The sequence below is a fragment of the Larus michahellis genome, chromosome 3 (assembly GCF_964199755.1).
Source record: "Larus michahellis chromosome 3, bLarMic1.1, whole genome shotgun sequence".
NCBI classification, from domain to species: Eukaryota; Metazoa; Chordata; class Aves; order Charadriiformes; family Laridae; genus Larus; species Larus michahellis.
This window is the reverse complement of record NC_133898.1, coordinates 74,604,141-74,624,930: the sequence shown is the minus strand read 5'-3', so window position 1 is coordinate 74,624,930 and position 20,790 is coordinate 74,604,141. Positions and strand designations below refer to the sequence as shown.

Genomic DNA, 20,790 nt, shown 5'->3' with positions numbered 1-20,790 from the left:
AGAGTGATTAAGGACCCAGTGGATAATTTGGTCTGATACTGGGCTCCAAGTTCCAACTCTTTTTCTGAGGCTTGGTTGGGCAAAGGAAAAATACAGATTTGATTCTACCTAATATTCATCCTTTTTAGATAATCCCTTCCTTTCAGACCACTTTTTTTCTCTGGCCCAGGTCCTCTGCCTCTTGTTGGCTGCTTAGGATTCACTGCTCTTTATGTCCCGCTCCTCATGTCACATCTCCCTTGTGCCCCATCCCTTACACAAGTCCTAGCTGAGGGAATTGCTGAGCCCTGGCTTAACCACACAGACAGGTCATGAAGTACATGTAAAGGATGGGAAGGCGGCAGCTGTGTAAACTTGGGCCAAAATAAACCTGAGTCCAGAATGAAGGGGAATGTAAAGTCCAAATTGTGACACGGAGACAGCTACTTTCAAACAGGTAGCATTTCTTTCACATATGCTTGTGCACATCTATCTGCATATTTAACTAGTTCTTGTCTTACTGCTCCTGTAAGCAAGTAAGCCGGCAGACAAGGAAGCTGTGTAGTTTAATGTTTTCCACTTTCCTGGGACCTCTAATGGAAGTGAGGCCCCTGCTCCCCAGTGCATCCACACCCAGGGAGAGCAACCATCAGTGGGTAATACAAGTATTCCCTTAAAGGCTTTTCCAATTGTAATTTCACCAGATTTCTCCGTACTCTGTTTATGCTGACATAATATTTCAGTGGAACTTTTTAGCCTCTGACAGAGTATTTCTTCTGACCTTTCTGTCCAGCAGACTTCTACTTTCTTGAAATCTGTAGCAAACACTGCTTAGGAAGAGGGACGGCTCTCCCTCAGTCTGTGTTACTGGTCACTGTACTTGAAACGGCAGACTGAATGGTTGACCTATCTGTGTGATGCTTTCCCACAAATGTAGACAATTGGAGGCAGATCACAAATACGATTTCAGTTGTTGGCCTAGTCTTGTTCCTAGGAGTTTCAAAAGAGATATATACACTGAATTTAACAGTATCAAAATGGGAACCATATCTCTGTTTACCACTGTCTTTCTGTATGCAAATATTTTAGTAGGAAGTTAAACACAAGTCTCTTCAGAACTACTTCTGGTTGCAGTGTTCTGACTCACAAGCCAAGTCTTAGCAGTAATCAGAAGTAGTCTTGCATGGACTTCCAGGTTACAAGGACAGGCAAAGTGCAGGCTTGAAGCAACTTCTTCTATGACAGCAGTATGAACAGTTATTTTTTAAAGTGCTGTAATGAAACATACTGGTAACTTTATCTGAAATTTAAATGCATCACTAAATAGTTCCTTTTATTTCTAATTAATTAACCTGAAACAGAAAAGAACAGGCTGATTTTCTATTGTTTTGCATCTGCTTATAAATAATGTAAACCAAAGAAATATTTTGGTTAACATTTTTTTGAAGATTGTATTATATAGAGATATGTTACTGAACAATCAGGCACAGGCACAGGCAAATAAATTAATCGAGTGCCATGATGAAATGACATAATTTCTAATAAATATGCATGATCTCATTCAGTGTACTATTGTGTACACTATTGTGTTCAGAAAGACCGAGAACTATAACAGGGAATATTTACTTTTATTATTATAAGGCATTTATTTGTTTGCATTGGCCTCATGCACTGAGATGTTTACATTATTTTTTCAACTGATTTGCCACAAATACTCTTCTCAATGTTTACCAGGAGAATGAATACCTATATTTAGGCTATTAAAAAGTAAATCTGCAACCTGACCCTTGACGTTACTTGCATTTCATTCCAGTCTAGAGGTGCTGAGGAGTCCAAGTGGACGAATAGAATGGATATGGCCAGGGGGGTCTTAGCAGAACTGAGGTTTTGATTCACAAGCAGGGATGGTTTAACTTCGGACAGCTGCCTTGATTTCCACTCTGGCTACCCACCCACCCTTTACCCACTGGTTGCTTAGGGGTGGCTCAGTTGCTTTTCCAGCCACAGGCTTTTACAACCGCAGGGACTACAGCTGTATGCTAAACAAGAATTGGTGTCGATTTATTTTAATATACTGGTCTATCAACTAGCAGTTCAAGAACGGCTTCACAGGTAGCAGAGCTGTCCCCCCAGGCAGGCAAGGGATACGCTCAGAGAAGAACAAGATCAAGAGCAGAGGAAATTATTCCAACCACCCCAAGGCAAGCCATCTTTGCTGATGAATCAGAGCTCTCAACGTCATATCCTGGTCTTTAATTCATCACAACTTCATAGCAAACTATGAAAAGGGATTAGATATTGTAAGTGTCCAGAGGCGAAATTCTCCAGTCACGCCTACACTAACAGGCCTAAGTTGGAAATCCTGTTTAACATAAAAAGTTTAGAGAAATCAGTTTGGGGCTGTGTAGAGGACACTTTAGTGGTAGTTGAAAAATTAAATTTTGTATACAAACAGATACTGCGAAGTCCACTTGCGGCCTGATGCAAGTGACACAGGCCTGGAAAGTTGTCTCCTTGTGCATAGATCTTCTGTTTAACTTTTGTTGTATTCCCTACATTTTTAAAAAGTAGTGCTAACAGTAAAAATGTATCCTAAAATGCTTAGGAACACCACACCAGAGAATGCTGAAGTGAAAATTACTACTTGATTAAATCAGTGCTTTTAGCTCTCTTTTACAATCGTGGGTTCTTGCCCTAGTAGAACAAAACACACAAGAAACAAGGGAAACAAAGCAATGCACGGGGTAACAAGTAGAGAGAAAGATGCCATTTGCCTCACGCACATGCAAAGAAAGATAACCATTTCCGGAGGATTTGCATACTCTTGCTTCAAGAGTGAAGCTGACAGAATGCAGGTTTTCATCACAAAGTTTGATCTTTATCTTTTGATGTAATTTAGATTATGATATTTATTTACAGATGTCCAGCAAGGGAACAGTATGATGAATTCTTTTAGAATAGTCTTGGATTCAACACATTCAGACTGGATTAGCTGACTTTTCATTTCTTGGCAGACCTTAGAACACAAATTATTTTAAAACTAAGCTCACAATATACTTCTCTTGCTAGCATATGTTATATAGTATGCAATATATATTTTTTAACTAACCTATAGCAATAAACTAGAATTAATAAATGATATATCATATATCATCTTGTGCTGGGAGTAACAGGGGCAGGATCTTGAATTTAAAATGTAAAAAGCCTTTATGAATACAGAGTATTTATCAGATAGATACAGGCTGTGAAGTTCTGCCTTTTGCTGAACTTGTAAATAGGGACCAAGCCAATTGTTCCTCTTAGATAATATAGAGGAAAGATACTAAATGTCTGTCAAAGTAGGACGGAGGGGAAAGGAAGCGAACGGTTACTCAGCAGGTTAAGCTCAGGCATGAAACATGCAATTAGTATTGAAGACCTTTTGTTGACAGTATGGCATTTCATTTAATCACAGCTTAAGTTTGGATTATCCTATTTAGCCAAATGCACCTGAAAGCCAGGTGTTGAACTCCTGGTGGTTTCTGGACTCCTTCAAAAGCCAATGCAAGAAGATATATTGTGACCTTCAGAAGGCAAGCCTCTCACTTTCCTCTGACACCTTTTATGAATTTATTATATGAATTAATTTCCAAAGATGCCCATCTCTTTTCATTGTCTAGGAAGGAAAGGAAGCCTGAAAAATTAGCATGGACATGACACCTTATTTTCATGTGACTGAGGTATATGACATGGAGCACATTAGTGGCACTGTGTCATATTTAAATCCTTCTTGTGATTGTACATTTTGGCTAAGCACTTAGATTTGTAACTTCATAATTAATTCCAGGTCAATATGACTATTCAACTTGACAGATTACTTGTATTCCAAAACAGCACTGGCACCAGCAACAACGCTTTGCTATAGCAAATTCCAGAACTTTCTGGCAAATGATGAAACTTGGAGGATTTAAAGCTGACAGATAAAGAATCCCAGTCAGATTGAAGGACTTTGTATACTACCTTTCAACAAAATCTTATTGTAGGAAAACTCAGCTGAATTCGGTTGGAAAATGTTTGTTATCTATTGTAGATATCTGCAAGAAAAATGGGAAGCTTTTTGGGATTTTCTTTACTAGACATAATCAAATTTAGTTAAAATAATTCTTTAAGAAATAATTTCAGGTGTGTTAGAGGTATTAAACACTTCTGTAAACTCCCTATGTATTTTGAAACTGGCTTTCATGATCATTACATCAAAATTTAACTGCTACAATTCTTTGTAGCTCTCCAGCATTATTGATACAGAAACAGTAATTTGGTTCAAAATGTGAGAACAGGAATTCTGACCAACTAATTTCTTCAGTTTTGAACTGTCCTTGACTCACAATTTTAACTTCAATTGATTTGAAAATAGAATTTGTACCTTTAACGGTAATTAATAACTCACATTCAACACAATTCTTTGAAATCAACCAATGACAAACTTCTGAATTCTTCAGTCACCATTAGGTCTGTTCATGGAACAGAAAATAATTTTCTTAAAGTGACAAAGTCACTTCACCTTCAGTAAACTTGTGGTATTTTGTGAACAGAATAAACCTTTTTTTCATCAGGACTGATAATGGGTCCTTTAACAGTGGCTTTTGGAAATAGGAATTGATTAATCACACGGTATGATTTTTTGTAGTGCCTCAAGCAAATTTGGTTATGTTTCATGGTCTGTGTCATTTATTCCTGTGAAGTGCACAACAAAAAGTGACTAATTGATTTATCTGTGCAAATCACTTCAGTCATTATCCCAGTCTTAATAATTCTGCCAGGAATGTAGTCTCTTATCAATCTTTTCTGCTTGTCAAATAGTTAAATATATACTCAGAGTTCAACCTATTTTAAAGTTGGTTGGGTTTTTTTAATGAATTGCAATGAATTACTTAATAATTGTTGGATTTTCATCAATTACATATTTTGACTCCAGTGAATTGAATGCAATTAAATTACAAATGACGGTAATTATCTGGTGTAAAGATTGATCTACGAGATATAATCTAATTCATTGATACTGACAAGGTGCAGCTGATGAAGATAGAGAATTTCTGTCATGTTTGATAAAATACAAAAGCCTACCGCTAATTTGTGATAATAAAACATATCCTAGTTTTAGTAGAATATTATGTCAGAAATATAGAGACCTGCATTTTTGTTTGAAATTTTATGTATTTTTAAGATTTTATATTATTATAAAATAGTAGTTTGTTTCTACTCTGCGGTCTTCTGAAGAGTAGGATCTAACATCATACAAAACTCAATACACACATAAAGTCTTCCATCATTAATATTCTAGTCTATCAGCATAGGTGTCCTTAGGTCTTATCTCCCTGTTTTACAGACTCACATTTTTATCATGCGTACAGCACTAAGCATCAGAACAAACTTTGGTGGGTATCATTGAATTATAAGTATAAACATAATAATTTAATTTTGAATTATAAGTGTATTGAGTTATAAGTACAAAAACAGTGCCAAAGAAAACTCAGACTCAACATTACCCAGCAATTTCCATTTTATAGGTAGTTAAACTGTAGATACGAAGACTACAGTCTGTAGTATAAATCTTCCCTGGCTCTTTCTAATATCAGCCTTAGACAATTATATTGAGGTCAAGTCCAAAGAGAAAACCTCACCTGAAAGTGGACAAAGGTATTTTACCCAAAATGAGCACAAAGTAGTTATAGCTAGAATCTACTTGCCAAAATTTAGAAAGAATTTCACAAAGTATCAAATAATTTCAGGTACTTTTGATATAGCCATACACATGGACAAGAATGTAGGTTTAGGATGGGCTTTACGTGTAATTTATATAATTTGATTTGATATCAGCTGAAAGGCTTCTGATTTGATGGATCGGATCCTAATTAGGTGGTGTGTTCTGAAAAAGCCAGTTATTTCATCTAAAATAATTTGAAGCTTTGTTTTTTCTCATTCCAAGGATTTGATTACCTGATGAAAAACACAGATCTTAACTTCAGATTAAAAAGGCAGTGCTGTTAAATAATTGTACAGTGGCATTTTTAAAGGGCATTTATGAGGGTAAAACAAGTATCTCCCAGCTTGCCACCATTTCCTGGGAATCTCCTGAGTGAGGGTGTCTGAGCTGACGGATCTATTTCAAGCACGATGTGAAAATCGGGAGGAGGCCATTGCAATGAGCTTTGCAGCCCCAGCCAGCCAGAGTTGGGGTTAGCAGAGAAGCAGTGCTGCCGCGTCCTTGGCACTCTGCTCGTGCCCAAGCTTGGTTATCACCGGCCAGCAGACCCCCACGCGTATTCAGAACACTGCAGGCAGAATGTCTTTACCAGGTGGTAAACAGGGATCATCGCAATGTTGTGAATAGGTGGCTATAGCGGATGGCAACAGGATGAACCAACCCCAGAAAGGCCAATAGAAAAAGAGGAAGAAACACCGTTAGCAATAACGAACATCCTCAGCTGTCGCTTGACTAAAGGAAGCAGTTACGGAGTGAAGTGAGGAGTTATTTCATCTCTGTGGGGCTGCTGTTACAAAGCAGAAATTGCAGTTCATTAAAAAGAAAAACAATACTCTGTACGTGGAAGGTAATACAGTATGAATCAGAGCAAAGTAAAAACACGGTTAAATAAGGCACAGGTATTTTCCCAAGTTACAAACATATTCTATTGCTGAAAAGAATATATTACATACAGTTTATTCTAGTTGAACTATTTTGATTTCTTCAACAGGAAATAACCAAAAAATTACATCACTGCAATTGTTACTGAAATGAATTACTGGTTTTGTTTGTTCGTTTATAATTAGAAATTTCACAGATACCATTATGGGCCAGCAAGTTGGTTTGTGTTTTGTACCCCATGAAGCAAGCGCACTTAAGCGTGCAAGACTTATTTCTTTTCTTAGATCCTTCCTTATTAATACAGTTTCTGAAATTTCGTATTTTCAACTTCATGACCTCATGAAGCTTGATCTATCACAATTTATCATCTTGTATATGCTAGACCATTTGGGATGAACGCAATACTCGCAGCACCGCAGTACTTCATAGACTGTCATTCTTTCCAGTATAAACTCATTTTCTAGGGGTTTATAACTCAGCGGTATGATTTGTTGCAGAGTGAAACACGGGAAGATGTCATCTAGGCAGCCCTTCTTTAAACTGGAATTGTGTTTAAATCCCTTTAATTGTTTTTATCATTATGGAAGACAGTGAAAAAAAATTTGTTTTGTAGGTTTTGGATACACTAGTGAAAGTCCCGTATAATTCAATTAAGGATTTCATTAAGAACTTTGAAATGCGTAAGCTGTTTATTCATGCTCTGGAATGACACCTGTAAATACAGTAAAAATTGTATTTCAAAAGACTATAGCACTGTTTTGATGAGTTCCATAGTGAGCACAGCAAGGGCCAACACCTTTTTTACGTCCCACTCCTTTGTTCTGTGGGAGATTTATCTAGGGTTTTGCAGGTATGGAAAAGCTTTTACCAATTATTTCAATTTGGTAAGACTGTGAAATACCTCTTGCACTAGAGGTATTTCATGATTCATTCTGTTAAGTTTGCTGGTGCTTTAAACTAAGCCAGAAATTAATCCTGAATAAGTGCAAAAGTATTATCAGTTTTAAAACTGGCAAATATACTGGCCTAAAATACAAGAGTAAATATAGGTGCACTCTTCTTTTTGCAGTTCTTAAAAATTTCCAGTAAACACGAGCCAGTAAACATGCTATAGAATGACTATAGCATGATCATTCCTGGAGAAAAAATGAATGTATATATTCCTAATAATGATTAACTTGCAAAAAACCCCCACTGAAATAAAGCCAGTAGCATAGCCATATTTTGCGGACTTCCACTTCTCTTAATGACAAAACAAACACTCTGTACCTGAGAGATTTTGCACCTTACAGTTTTATCATGCAGGTGACTGGGAAAACAAATGTCTGTGTGTCAATTACAGAGTACGAGCTGTTTGAAGTCTCTACCTTCTTGTGTCTTTTGTCTTCTGAACATATGGATTCTAAGTTTTTGTTTGTTTGTTTTCCTTTGCTGGAGAATATTAATAGGTATATCATCCTGACTACCCAGGGCCAGCCAAAAGCTTTCTGTGGCTACAAGACAATAATAGAAGAGACCGCAAGCTAAGGCAGGGAAATGGTGACTTCAGACTGTGTTAGTCAGAAGCTGATGAGAGAGACTCCACAACATTTTGGCCAGACGTTTTACCATTAACTTAAAAAGGAAGAAAAAAAAAAAAAGAAAAAAAAAAAAAAGCATTAAAGAGAATATCTGACTGGAATCCCTGCCGCTTGTTGTGGAGCTGGGAGCTCCGTGCCTACATATCCTATTTGCTCCCCGTTCCTGTCATTGACAGGCATTACCTCCTCAGAGATCTGCCTTTGCTGCAGGTCTCCGAAAAGCCTCTTTATGGTTGAGCAAACTGAATTATCCTCAACAAAGAGCCTGCTCTTTTTTTCTTTTATGAAAGCAGTCACAATAAGGTGGCAAGCTCACCGTGTTGTGTGGCTGTGCTATATTTTCACTTAGATTATTTTGTGGATAGTTTCGGGCCTCATAGATTTGGTGAGGTTTCGTTAGGTTTGATTTAGTCTGGCCTTTAGGTGACTGGCTAAATCACTATCAATTTACTCTGAATATTGAACACTCTGGAGCTGAAATTAAGGTGGTGTTAATTAGCTGTAATTGGTCACAGAGATGGCAGGGAATTCTGAACACTTTATTAGCCCATTAGCAATTGTGGGCCATCAATCTTTAGGAATAAAATAATCTTAAATTATTTAGTTACATTTACCAATTAAAGTATATAATCCAGTTACGTGTACAAGAAATGCGTGAAATACATTCATGAATTATGAAGCCAATTAACAAGGTGTATTTTCTACCACAAAGGATGGTAGTAATAACAAACTGCTGCAAAGCATTCATCAAACCAAAATTAATTATTTTTTTTAATTTCTGAAAATTCTGAGAATGTATAAGAGATCTTCCAAAGCATTTTTTTACTTATTGCATGTTCGTACACTCTACATACTGCATGGGATTCATAGTTTCTTATAACAGGCTTTTGTAATGCATGTCACCTTCATACCACATTAAAAATATTTCAGTCATGTTTATAGTTGTACAACACGACATGATAGGAATGCAAGCTTTCATTTCTTTCCTCAAAGGAATGAACATAACACACTAAAGCAAAACACTGCAAAATTTAATTTCCTTCTGGGTAGATAGAACAGGGGCGAATCTTTCAGCACTGATCTAATTCTTGGCTTATGCTTTCCTCAAATTCCGCTGCCAAAGCTGACTTGCAGATCCCATCTCTGTTCTAACCTCTGAAAAAATTGACCCATAACCACCAAGGAGGCTGAGCTTTACACATGCACCCCATAACACAGGGTCCTCTTGCAATATTTTCTATCATAACCAGCACCTCCTGAATACTACAGAGTACTATAGAATTTACGGTAATCATATTCTGGATGTGTAAAATTCCACAAAATATATCTTAAATCTCTCTATGAGTGGAGCTTGAATTCATGTCATCTAACTTCAGCTATCTAAAACATTAGCGTTATCCTCCCTCAGCCTCCCTCAGTTCTAAAGGCTCCTTTTCAGACAGTGAATAGAGAGGCCCCCCCCAAAAAGTAATTTACTGCATCTATTTAGGGATGAAATAAACCGCTTAATTTTCATATAGTTATTCCTGGGACAAATTTCATCTTGTATAAATTGTCAAAACTCCCAAACTTGATAGTTTACTTCTAAAAGAACATGAAACCATAGTAACCATGAAGCAAAATCTATGGGTTGGTACTCTCTAATCATAGAGGCAACGTGAAGTTTATACTGACAAATTAAAAGAATATATAAGATAAAATACAGGTATTAATACTCTACATGTTTTTTTCATTATTTGCCTTTAAGATAATGACAGCAAAATTGTTAATTGTTCAAATAAGAAAAAAATGCTTGAGTCTTCCTAGTCTGCTGAGGTCAATTCTGTTGTGTTTCTACTTAGCTCCATGAATCTCTGTGTAATCTCAGGGTGCAAACTCATAATACAGGGTGTTTCACTTCCTTTAGAGGACAGCAGCTCTGTAGTGTAATCAGGAGGAACAAATCTGTGTATATTCCTCAGTCACACGGTTCCCAGCCTGATTTATTAGGTCAGCCCTCTCTTGTTTTCTGCTGCAGTCAGCCCTGTGCAGTATAGTCACTACTAGCGGTTCTGCTATGGAGCAAAAAATCACCAGGACCGCCTGTATGAGCGAGTGAGTGAAATCCTGACTACAAAGGTCCACAGATCCATTCCTCACATGCGAGGATGGGAGCATCCACCCCTTAGTTGCCTTTGCGTCTCCACTGAGATCCCTGGCTAGATGCTTCCTAAATACCTTATATGAATCTAACAGATGTTTCAATGAAATCTTGCAATCACGCAGATGTTGATCAATAGATACCTCTAAAGTTCATCTAGTGCAATCCCTCTCAGTGAAGGACTGTTGCCAACACTGGATCCAGTCAGCCGTGGCCATCTAGCCAAGTATTGAACGCTACCAAGGATGCAGAATCTGCAGCCCCTCTAGGCAACCTGTTTCAGTGCTGCACTGCCCTCCTGGTAAAGACTTCCCCCCACCTCCAGTGTTCAACATGAACTTCTCAGGCAGCAACTTCTGGCCATATCCCCTTCATTATATCACCTGATAAAACAAGGTCTTCATCTTGGTAACTGTTTGTCCTCTGTCATCTTTGTAACTGCCCTTCAAAAAGCTGCAGGCAGCTCTTCGGTCACCCCTCAGTTTCCTCTTCCCTAGACTAGCCGTGTTCAGCGCTCTCAGCTTGCCTCATTCGTATGCTATGCATACTTTATGAACTTGAACTTCGTGGAACTTCAGGTAGAGAAATGGGAAAGAAATTGAAAGCACTGACTTATGAAGGTAACTGTTATTTAAGGAAAAAACACACTGAATATTCTGTGTTTTATAGATTAAAAAATATACAGTTGAATATAATTTCTTTCGCATCTTTAATTTACATTTAAACACTAGGAAATTAATTTTAATCATGCTTGCAAAACTAAACTTACAGTCCTGAAAATAACTATTCACTTTTTTTATGTGGTTCAGCGTGTTCAAAGAGCAGTGTCAAATCCAGGAGAAGTATCACTAGGTTTTAGATTTAAAGAGTCACTTAAAAATATGCTCCAAATCCTTCTTTCTATACGTAAAGACAGCATTACCTCCACTGGTGGCAAAGGGCTAAACTGTTGAAGGGTGAAAATCATTCTGGTATCAAGAACACCAGCCAGGTGGTCCTATGTGAAATCTTCAGCTATTTCCATGGAATTTTTCATAAATCAGTGGGTTTCACCTGGAAAAATCACACTGAGCAGGAGCTCAGGAGTTGAAACCCAGGGGTCATGGTAAGAGCAATGTAGCCATTGTTATATTTATGTAAATACAGAAAACAGACTAATACATCCTGGTCTGAAGGAGCAAAGCCGTTCCTTCTCCTAATATTTCACCACTGAGACCTGATTTAAATGCTCGCTTAATTAATCACTTAGGAACAGAAATAACTTTGGTAAGGAAAAGAAATGAATTCATGAACTCGAAATACTAAAGTATCATCTCTCAGAGATCCCCAGAAAATACGAACTCACCCTGCAGATTAAATTTCACATTTTTTTATTTCTACAACCTGGTCTGAAAATACCGGTTTCCGTCAACACCTTTGGGATTTAAGCTCATTTAACCAATACAACATGAACATGAGATTTTCATCTGCTTAGTTTCCTGCAGTCTGCAGTACCAATACAGATTCTCATTGCTTAACATTACCCTGACAGGTATATCAAGCATGTGTGAGCTGAAAGTCAGTTCAGGAATCACTTTAGAAGTTTTGCCCGAGTTATGCCCTTGTTTGTGACTGCTTATTAAAAACATATTAAGAACTTGATTGATTGACTGGTTCATTTATATTTAATATGGAAAATCAAAAGCAGAATATGGTTTCTCTCTCTTGGTTTACATCTGCGTTGTAACATTAAGTGTGTTGTGTACAAATTAAAATCTGATGCCTGTTTTGGGAGGATCACTCAAAAGGAACTTTACGTGTTTCTGTGACTTAAGTGAATTCCTTTTGAAAACAAAGACAAATGAGAAGCAAAACATTTTAGTGAGGTTTGTGTTACATTTTCTCCACAATTCCAGTTTCTATGTCATCCATTGATCCAGGATTGGTCAGTTTCTTTCAAGCTCTGTCTATGTCTCAAAAGCTTTTTAAGTAAATCTTGAGATCAATATTGATATATAGCAGGACAAAAAGCTATGGATTTATCAGTAAACTAATAAAGTCCAGGAAATTAACTTTGAAACATCAACTCAATTTGTTTTGAATTAAAAGGCTGAAGCCTGAATGTAAATTCCTAGTTAATTATCGTGACAGACGTGATAAGTTTAGATCTAGAATTCTTATTTAAGAAAGAAAAGGACCCTACTCATTTGTTTTCTGCTTCACTTACATGTTTCCCAGTCATTACGGCTGATTACCTCACAGAAGTTTTGCTGCTGAAGTGGCTTGCTGAACGCTACGCACCCTTTACAAACATAGGTAATTGATTTTATTTTCCATTGTATATCATTGCCAGATACAAGACATAAAAATCAAGTAGCAATGAGGTAATTTTTATTCCCCATTTCTTTCTTCCCATTCCTCAACCGTGATCACAGCCCTTGTACCACACACTTCATTTTGATCTTTGCCCTCAGTAACAAATGTGTACCCCAAAACTTGATCTTGTTCAGTCAGTTCGACAAGTCTTAAACTAGGCTAGAATTATTGCCTTATTGAAGACAAAGGTGTGAATTAGCTGATGTTAAGAAACTGGTCTTCTGTGCTTATGTTTTTGAAGATGAATTTAGGATTAGCATGTTTAGAAACCCTCTTTCTTGTCATTGAACTATGTAAGCAGATGTCAGAAGATTCAAGGCAACTATTAAAGATTTTAAAATATATTTCAGAAAATATGAATTAATAATTAATGATATTTTTCTTGAAATACTTTTATATAGAAGTTGCAAAAAAATAGTCTGACCACACATGCCTATATACATATTATATTACTGTCAACATACACATTTTCCAGGATGAGGATGGGCTGCAGAATGGAGAGATTTAAATTATAAAGATGTATGAAGTGTAAACTAATATGTTCTGACATTTCTCACAGTATCTCCTCTCTTGGTAAACTCATCAGAGACACTGTGCTGGCTCCAAGAAGGTGAGAGACATGCAAATTTACGTAATACACACTCCTTAATAAATTTTTAAATTTTAATACACAAGACGTCAAACAGAATAAGCTGAATTTTACCTGCAAAGGCTTTGTAATCCACCAAGTCAAACATTACAATAGCTACTGCCGACCAGGTAACAATCAGAGCAACAACAAGAAGCCATGCTGCTGGTGAGCTGAACGTTGTCACGAGGTCTTCTGTAACTGATTTCTTGCCCACTTTCATGGATGATGAGGGAATGGATCCGTTCTTACCATCTATTATCGTCGTGGTTGTAGACATACGTCCTAGGCAAATAGTCAAAGCAGAGGAAATAGAATGTAACATTTGGAGCTTAAAAATCAAGAATATGAATGTTGTTTTGAAATCCTTCTGTACTCAGAATATTGCAAATAAATGTAAATATTGCATTATGAAAGAGAGGCTCTTTTGCTTTCTGGAAGGAGTTTTTCCTGAGCTGGGGCGACTTTTAGTAAAGTTGATTTGGGAGCAAACATGGTGAAATAGCCATGACTGGCCTTTTTAATTGTAATAAGACATTTTTTAGTCTGCCATGAATAGCTTACAGACCTAGAAGAGTGATTGATGAAAGCATAACACATTATTACTCTCCAAAGGACTGTCTTGTTACGGGCTGTAGGCCAGATTCTCAGGTGATATGATTAAGCGTACTTCCATTGACTGTAATGGTGCTAATGTGTCTATGCCACTCAAGGTTTGGCTGGACTTACGCTGTCAAGGACACATTTCAATGGCAATAGGAATGTGTATACTCCATTTCGTCTAACAGAAACACAAATTATTTCCATGTCCAGTATCTTTATAAGTTGCAAAGCGTGTTGTAGCTGATTTTTAAATACCTACCTTTGTGGCATTTTTTATTTAATGCAATAATCTCCTAAAAAAACAAGAGTTGCAGTGCCAAAGCAGACTTTATTCCAGAAAGCATAGCTTTGGTACTAAAAAGGTGGTAGGAAGGTGAGTACCTATGTTTGCTAAATAAACAGTTGACACACATTGACTGTTTAATGGACAGTTAACAGGAGTGACTTAATCTACTTCTCTGTGGAGCATTAAGAAATGTTAATCCAGGACACAAACCAAAACTATGGTAACTGATACCTGACAACATTTGAAAGTTCTCATATTAGCCCTCCTCACAAAAGAAAGTGATAACCTGAACAATATTGGTTGGTATTTGTTTTCCAGTATATGCAATAAAAATAGCAAAAATATTCATAACTCCGCAATCAACAACAGTAGAAGAGCACAGTACCTCCACTTACCTTAGTTTACAATATCTGCTTGTAAGTTACTTTTAAAATATTAAAAGATATGTTGCATATGTTCCTGGTAGGGTTGATGATACCAACTCTCATAAATTAATGTCAGTGATTTCAGGGACCCTTGCCCACAGAGTTTTGAAATTTCAAGAAATCAGGTGATGCCTGGTTTGCTCATACCTTTGCTTTTCACCCTGAGATCACCTGTCTTCTGTCACAGCTGGTACAACCTACAAAGCTGACAATTTTCTAGGATGATGGAGATAAGGAAAGTGACAGAGCGGCTCTATAGAAGGTAAACAGATTTAGTTTCACTTTTCACATAGAAAATGGTAAATATGCCATGCAAACTTATTGGTAGAGCTAAGTTATCAGGCTGTTGAAGACTTTCAGATATTTACCATCACAACATGTATGTGGCCTCTATTTGAGAATCACTATATTGATATTCTTAAAGAAATAAACAAAGAATTAGATCCTTCATATTACCCATACTTACATATATTTATCCCTAAAAAAAGAGATGGTATAACAAGTCTTCCAATCCTCATGCTAATCAATATTTATTTTGTTTTTTTTCTGTAGAAAGTGAGAACAATACTGTAAAGTGATATTGAAATGACCTTTATGTACCTCACATACATCTGTAGAACAGGGAAGGACAATTCTGGTATCAGACGTTCCCTAACTCTTAATCTTCCATATCCGTACAGTGTTCAAATTCATACCCTGAATTATTATGTAGTGCATTGCATTTGTGTGTACTTCCCTTAGCTCTACCTTTTAAGCTTGCTTCTGCAGATCAGTGCCTTGCTTCAAGCCCCACAAAGCTACTCTGCTCAACAGCAGTGTTGTGTAAGAACAAGATTGGCATATTACATGTTTTTTGGTACTTATTTGAAATTTAGTCTTGTTTATAGAATGTTTATTCTGCTTATGAATAATGTCTATCTAGTAAGATAGAATTTATGTTCTTTTTTTTATATATTATAAAACCATCACTGCTTCCATTTCTCCAAACATAAATTTTGAATCAAACATTTCACAGCAGGAGAAAAAATCTGCCAAGTGACAGCTAGCAATAAAGATCAGTTTCCTAAAGTCAAATTCAGAATCAATAGCATTTTGTTACCCTACTGCATACAAAATGCAAGTGATTTGCGCATGCAACAGGTCATAAATGACACATTATGCATTTTTTTCCCTTGGGGATATCAGTCAGAGTTTATGATGTGTAAGAGAGAATAGAAAGTACTGTTTCATCTCGACAAATCTGATTAGTATCACAGCATACCTCCAAGGACATACTAATGGCAGATATTTGCACAGTTATAATACAAGCAATTAAAACTCTATGTATGTATCTGGATATAGACATATACATATAATTACCCTTCAAAGTAAAAATAGTTCCTTCCTGTTTAGTATACCTAACTTTTCAAATTCAGACTGCTATGTGTCGTCTTTGCTGAAGAAAACGGTTTCCCACAATTTATCAATCCGAGCAATGCTGCAGAGACAAAGCTCAAGTATGCTAGAAGGTTATCTATTGCATGCTTTTGGCTGCTGATGTAGCCAAGTCAGATTTCCCTTTAAAAACCCAGGACGTCATACAGTAAAATACAGCTATTGATGCAAATTTTCCTCGAAGTCAAGCTAAGAAAAATGTTTCTATACTGCTAGATTTTGCCGAGGCAGATTGCTTGCAGTATGATTCAGGTGCCTAAGAAAGGTCTCCAGTGTTGTTATAGGTGCTTTATGGTATTAGAGGCATCCACACAGGACTGGCAGGCATCGCCTACAGGACAGTAACTTCTGAACTGCCTGGAGGAGTCCAGACAGGATGCCCTAAACCACTGAAAATAGAAATTAGATTTTTATGTCCCTAGCTACTAATACAAACAAAATTGTCTGGAGGAGTTTATTTGATGACTCCCGAGGAAGAGTGTGTGCTGATACATAATCTCATGTGAGGAGGATTGTATATTGATACCATTGTAATTTCATGACTTCAAAAAGAAGAGGCAATAACACCAAGATGATTGCCCTCCCCCCTACAGCCACTCTGTTATTGCAGTACCCATGGTCCTATCCCGACGCTTTTCTGTGCCTGGTACCTGCTTTGCAGTCCCCAGTTGTTGTGTACTTTTTTGTCCATCTCCTACCAGTGTTAACCTCCTCTCCAAACCTACAGTGATGCTATTCACACATCTAGACCAGTAGAATAAGAAGGGACCTACGCATGGGCGGTGTTTCAATCAATTCAACCAGCAGCAATTCTCCTCTCTCTCAGAAAAACGCCAGAGTTAGCAAAGCTCCTGCCCGAGAGGTCAGTGAGGCCTCAGCTGCCCAGCAGGCGAATGAGAAAGACAGGTACTTTTGGTGCTTTGAAATCACCTGATGAAGCCTATCAATTTTTACTTGTAAAATTGACAGGGATCCTTCAGCAACAGGTTAAAATCAGATCCCTGAACTTCTCCAGACATTCTTGCTGCCCGTATAATACACATTTTCTCTCCCAAGACAAATTTCACTGTTTGCATTAAGTCAACCAGAATCCAAGTAAGTTTACTTTAGGATACTTAGATGAACACTGCAGTGGACACTGCAGTGGATCAGGAGATTCATGAGCAGATCAGTTGTCCCTATTTTGGGGGAGGAAACATCCGTCACAGGAGTGGAGGGTGCAGCTGAAGGCTGTTACAATTTCAGCCATCCAATTTTAATCCACAACCACATGTCTACTAGAGCCTCCTGGCACTTTGGGTTGTGATTGCTGTTGATTTTCAATGAGGATGGGAACTTCAAAAAGTTATATATACATTTCTATAAAAAGATTACTGTGGGGATGTATACCTCTGACTTCACATCACAATTTCTCATGCTCACAGGACTGCCCCATCAGGTCACAAATGTCACCTTTATGTCAACAGATTGATTTGCTAAATTCCAAACAGCTCAAATTCTGAGATTCTTACTACTCCTCTGGTTTCAGCGTTGTCACTTAGGATACAATCTGAAGACCCATAGCGTCTCATAGGTATAAATAAACCTTGACAATTGCTGACAACTTTGAGGAGAACACTGTGCGACTTTCTGAGTCCAGGGTGAGCTTGTAGTCCTGGCAGCTTAGATAAAATACCCTTTGTAGTTGTGAGCTGACCTCTCCTTAAGGCATAAAAAACATAAGAGTCCATGGCTAAGGGTGGGCACTCGATTTTGCAGTTCAGCAGCTATACCTCCCACTACCCTAGAGGCAAAAAAAAAAGAAAAAAAAAAAAGGCAAAACACAACAAAAAATACCCCTACTTCATTCAGACTTATGCAAATGTAAAATAGTAATTTTCGGTATTTATGGTATTTCATACTTATTTTAGGTATTACAGTATTTGCCAATAGCACCAAAAAAAAAGTCAAGTAAATATTTAATGTGAAATGCCTTTCTAAGGCTGTGTATATTAAAAGCAGAGGGCTTTTAAAAGAGGTTGTTCCCTTCTAAATAATAATATTGTTGCTAGGGCAAATCGGTTGGGATGCGAGAAGCCTCAGTGCAGTCTGCTCTAAATGAAAGAGCTGGTAGATTTTGACTTGTCTTGTCTGTTCCACTCCCCAGATGAACACTCCAACAAACAGGCTATAGGGTATTCTGGATTCAGGTCATTAATGGCTCCTGTTCGACCTATTCCACTTCACTTGGAATATTTAAATACTAATTAAGGGAGCAGAAAAGAGAAAGAATGACTGTATAAATTGGCATTGTATATTAAGCACCGGCTTGAGCCTTGTGCTTTAACCTGGTGACCTTATCAATCCACCACTGTTGCGATCAGGCAGGCAGGAGTCTCAGCTTATGGTAAGGAGGGTACCTCCGGGAGACGAGGACAAGGGATTAGAACCCTTCAGTGAAGGACTGGGCAATGGATATGCAATAATCATCTGCTGCATTTTTTCAGGACCAGCGTATCACCTTTAGTGAGTCCACAGACCTCTACAGTAATCATTTTTTTCCCATGCGGGTAAAATGCTTTTTAACACAAGAAAAGACTACGCCTATGCCTGTTGTTCAGGTGATACTGATGCCTGACTGTGGAGTTGTTCTCTTTTAATTTCTCTGCTGTGGTTTCTGCACCCTTGGTTTATACAAATGGAAAGGAAAAGGCAGAATTTCTGCTGTGGTTAATAACCAAAAGCTTGCAATAGAATAACAGTAACAATATTCTTTCCTGAGGAGGGCTAATGAATTTTGTCCAGAAAGCTTTTTCTTCATTGTAGGTATGTAGCCAATTCCCAGTACTTCCATAGGCACAGGGAGCTGGAAACTCTTCACTGGACTCATGCCTTTTGCCTCCTTTATACACTTGTGTGAGAACAAAATGCTGAGCAGAGAGAAGAGAGAACCTCAGAACCCGCTGTACACACCTGAACAGAAAGCCTCCACCGTCTTATCCAGCCAGCACCAGAGGCCAAGAGACGCAGATACTGGACGGTGAGTAACAGAGTGCAGGACAGATCAGAGAAAGAAAAGCAAGAGGAGTCCAGATGGGCAAACCCTTTTTCTCTCCTCCAAATGCTGATAAAGTATGTGATTACAGTGGATTTAAAACCACTTACTACGGAGCATCTGTAGTCCTGGTAGCCTTCAGTTGGTTAGGAACCGAGTTAGATCCACTAATGTGGATCATGTTTTCTATTGGACATACATGGTAACACAAGGGCAAGACTCTTTCTAGCAGTGATAGAGGGGCACGTGGAAACAGGGAAAGAAAGCTTAAATAGGCTTAAATAGGCAAATTCAGTTTATCTTTGAAATCTCCTCTCTCTCACCATTATCTGCACCGGGCTCTGTGAGTAGGGCAGCGATCTGCAGTTCAGCCCCGAAATGGGTGGTGGGCACCTAGTGTAGGTGGTCTGAGTACGAACAAGTTTCTGCAAGCTGTTGAGCAGAAATGTGATGATCTTAAGAAAAGCTAATTTATTTAGAGCTGCAGCATAAATCTTCTCTTGAGATGGCTGACATTCAGCTATTTCTTTTATTTTGTATCATATTACTTCCCTGTACATACGAATGAATTAACGCAACTGGTATAGCTAAAAGTGAATAATATATAAAAGGAGTTTCACAACTGATACCAGAATTTACAGACTTCAGAATTCATCACACAGAGTACGGAAGTGTTGCTCTATAGTTTATGTAATTAAAGCGCAAAGGGAAAAACCTCTCAATGCCTATGATGTATATATTGTCAAAATTCTCAAAATTAATAGGTAGCCTTTCTGCAGACTAAAGGCTAGAAACCTGTGACTGGGACTGCCTGTGCGGGGAACATTTGCAGATGTATTGGTGACTGATAGTTATAAAAATGTAATATTCTTTATGAAATGTGGAAAATAGGGTTGGGGATTATGCAGCAACCAATTCTACATGACAAAAGAAATAGAATAGAGATTATGGAATATGGAGAGGATGGTGCACGAAAATTAACTGAACAATTGAATTCAGAAGAGGCACTTATAATTACATGCGGTGCTGTGTACTTTTTTAATTTCCTTTTCTGTTATTATATCTGTATAGGTTTATTTTTGATCAATAGAAAGCATCTGATAATTTAAAGAAGTAAATTGTATTAATCTTTCCTATTCATTCTCCAAGAAATTACGTACACCAATCTTTTGATCTCATCAATTCCAATAAGAAGTTTGTAGAATAAAAGATACATCCTATCAAGCCGTTTCATTATCTAGTTCAAAGAAAGTGTGTACTTCATGCAGTATCAGTAAATAATACTAATAGCAGTACTACTTCTAATACATACAGCATTAAAAACTAGAAGTTTTTAATTCTGTATTCAGAGGTGTGATATATATTTTGGGATTGTAATAATGACTGTTTCTTAGGATACAGAACAGTGCCATGTGCTATGTGGGGAAAAAAAAAAAAAACAACAAAACAAAACCAAACCAAAACCAACAAACCAGATTGAAAAAATAATTTAATTAAGACTAATTAGAAAAACTCCATAACTCTATGATAGGAACAGAAGATTACTTTCCAGTGATGTATGGACAGATTACGATATGGACCAGGCAACTGCATGAAAGAAACCAGGACTTTTGACTACAAAGACATAATCTCTGAGTCAGGAATTTTCTTTAGTTCATATCCCTAAATGCTGAGCAAGTATTCTGGCAGGGCAGGGGTTAA

The 20,790-nt window shown here is 37.5% G+C and overlaps 1 protein-coding gene across 1 annotated transcript in view; it reads right to left on the bottom strand.

Annotated features, from left to right (window-relative positions):
* The window catches only part of TRDN (triadin), a 229,748-nt gene that overhangs the window by 185,389 nt on the left and 23,569 nt on the right, over positions 1-20,790 (bottom strand). The window contains exons 2-3 of the mRNA XM_074580841.1: positions 13,383-13,592; positions 6,312-6,353 (exon numbers count right to left, since the gene is read on the bottom strand). Of these exons, the coding sequence (XP_074436942.1) occupies positions 6,312-6,353; positions 13,383-13,592 (252 nt within the window). The remainder of the gene's footprint in view (positions 1-6,311; positions 6,354-13,382; positions 13,593-20,790) is intronic.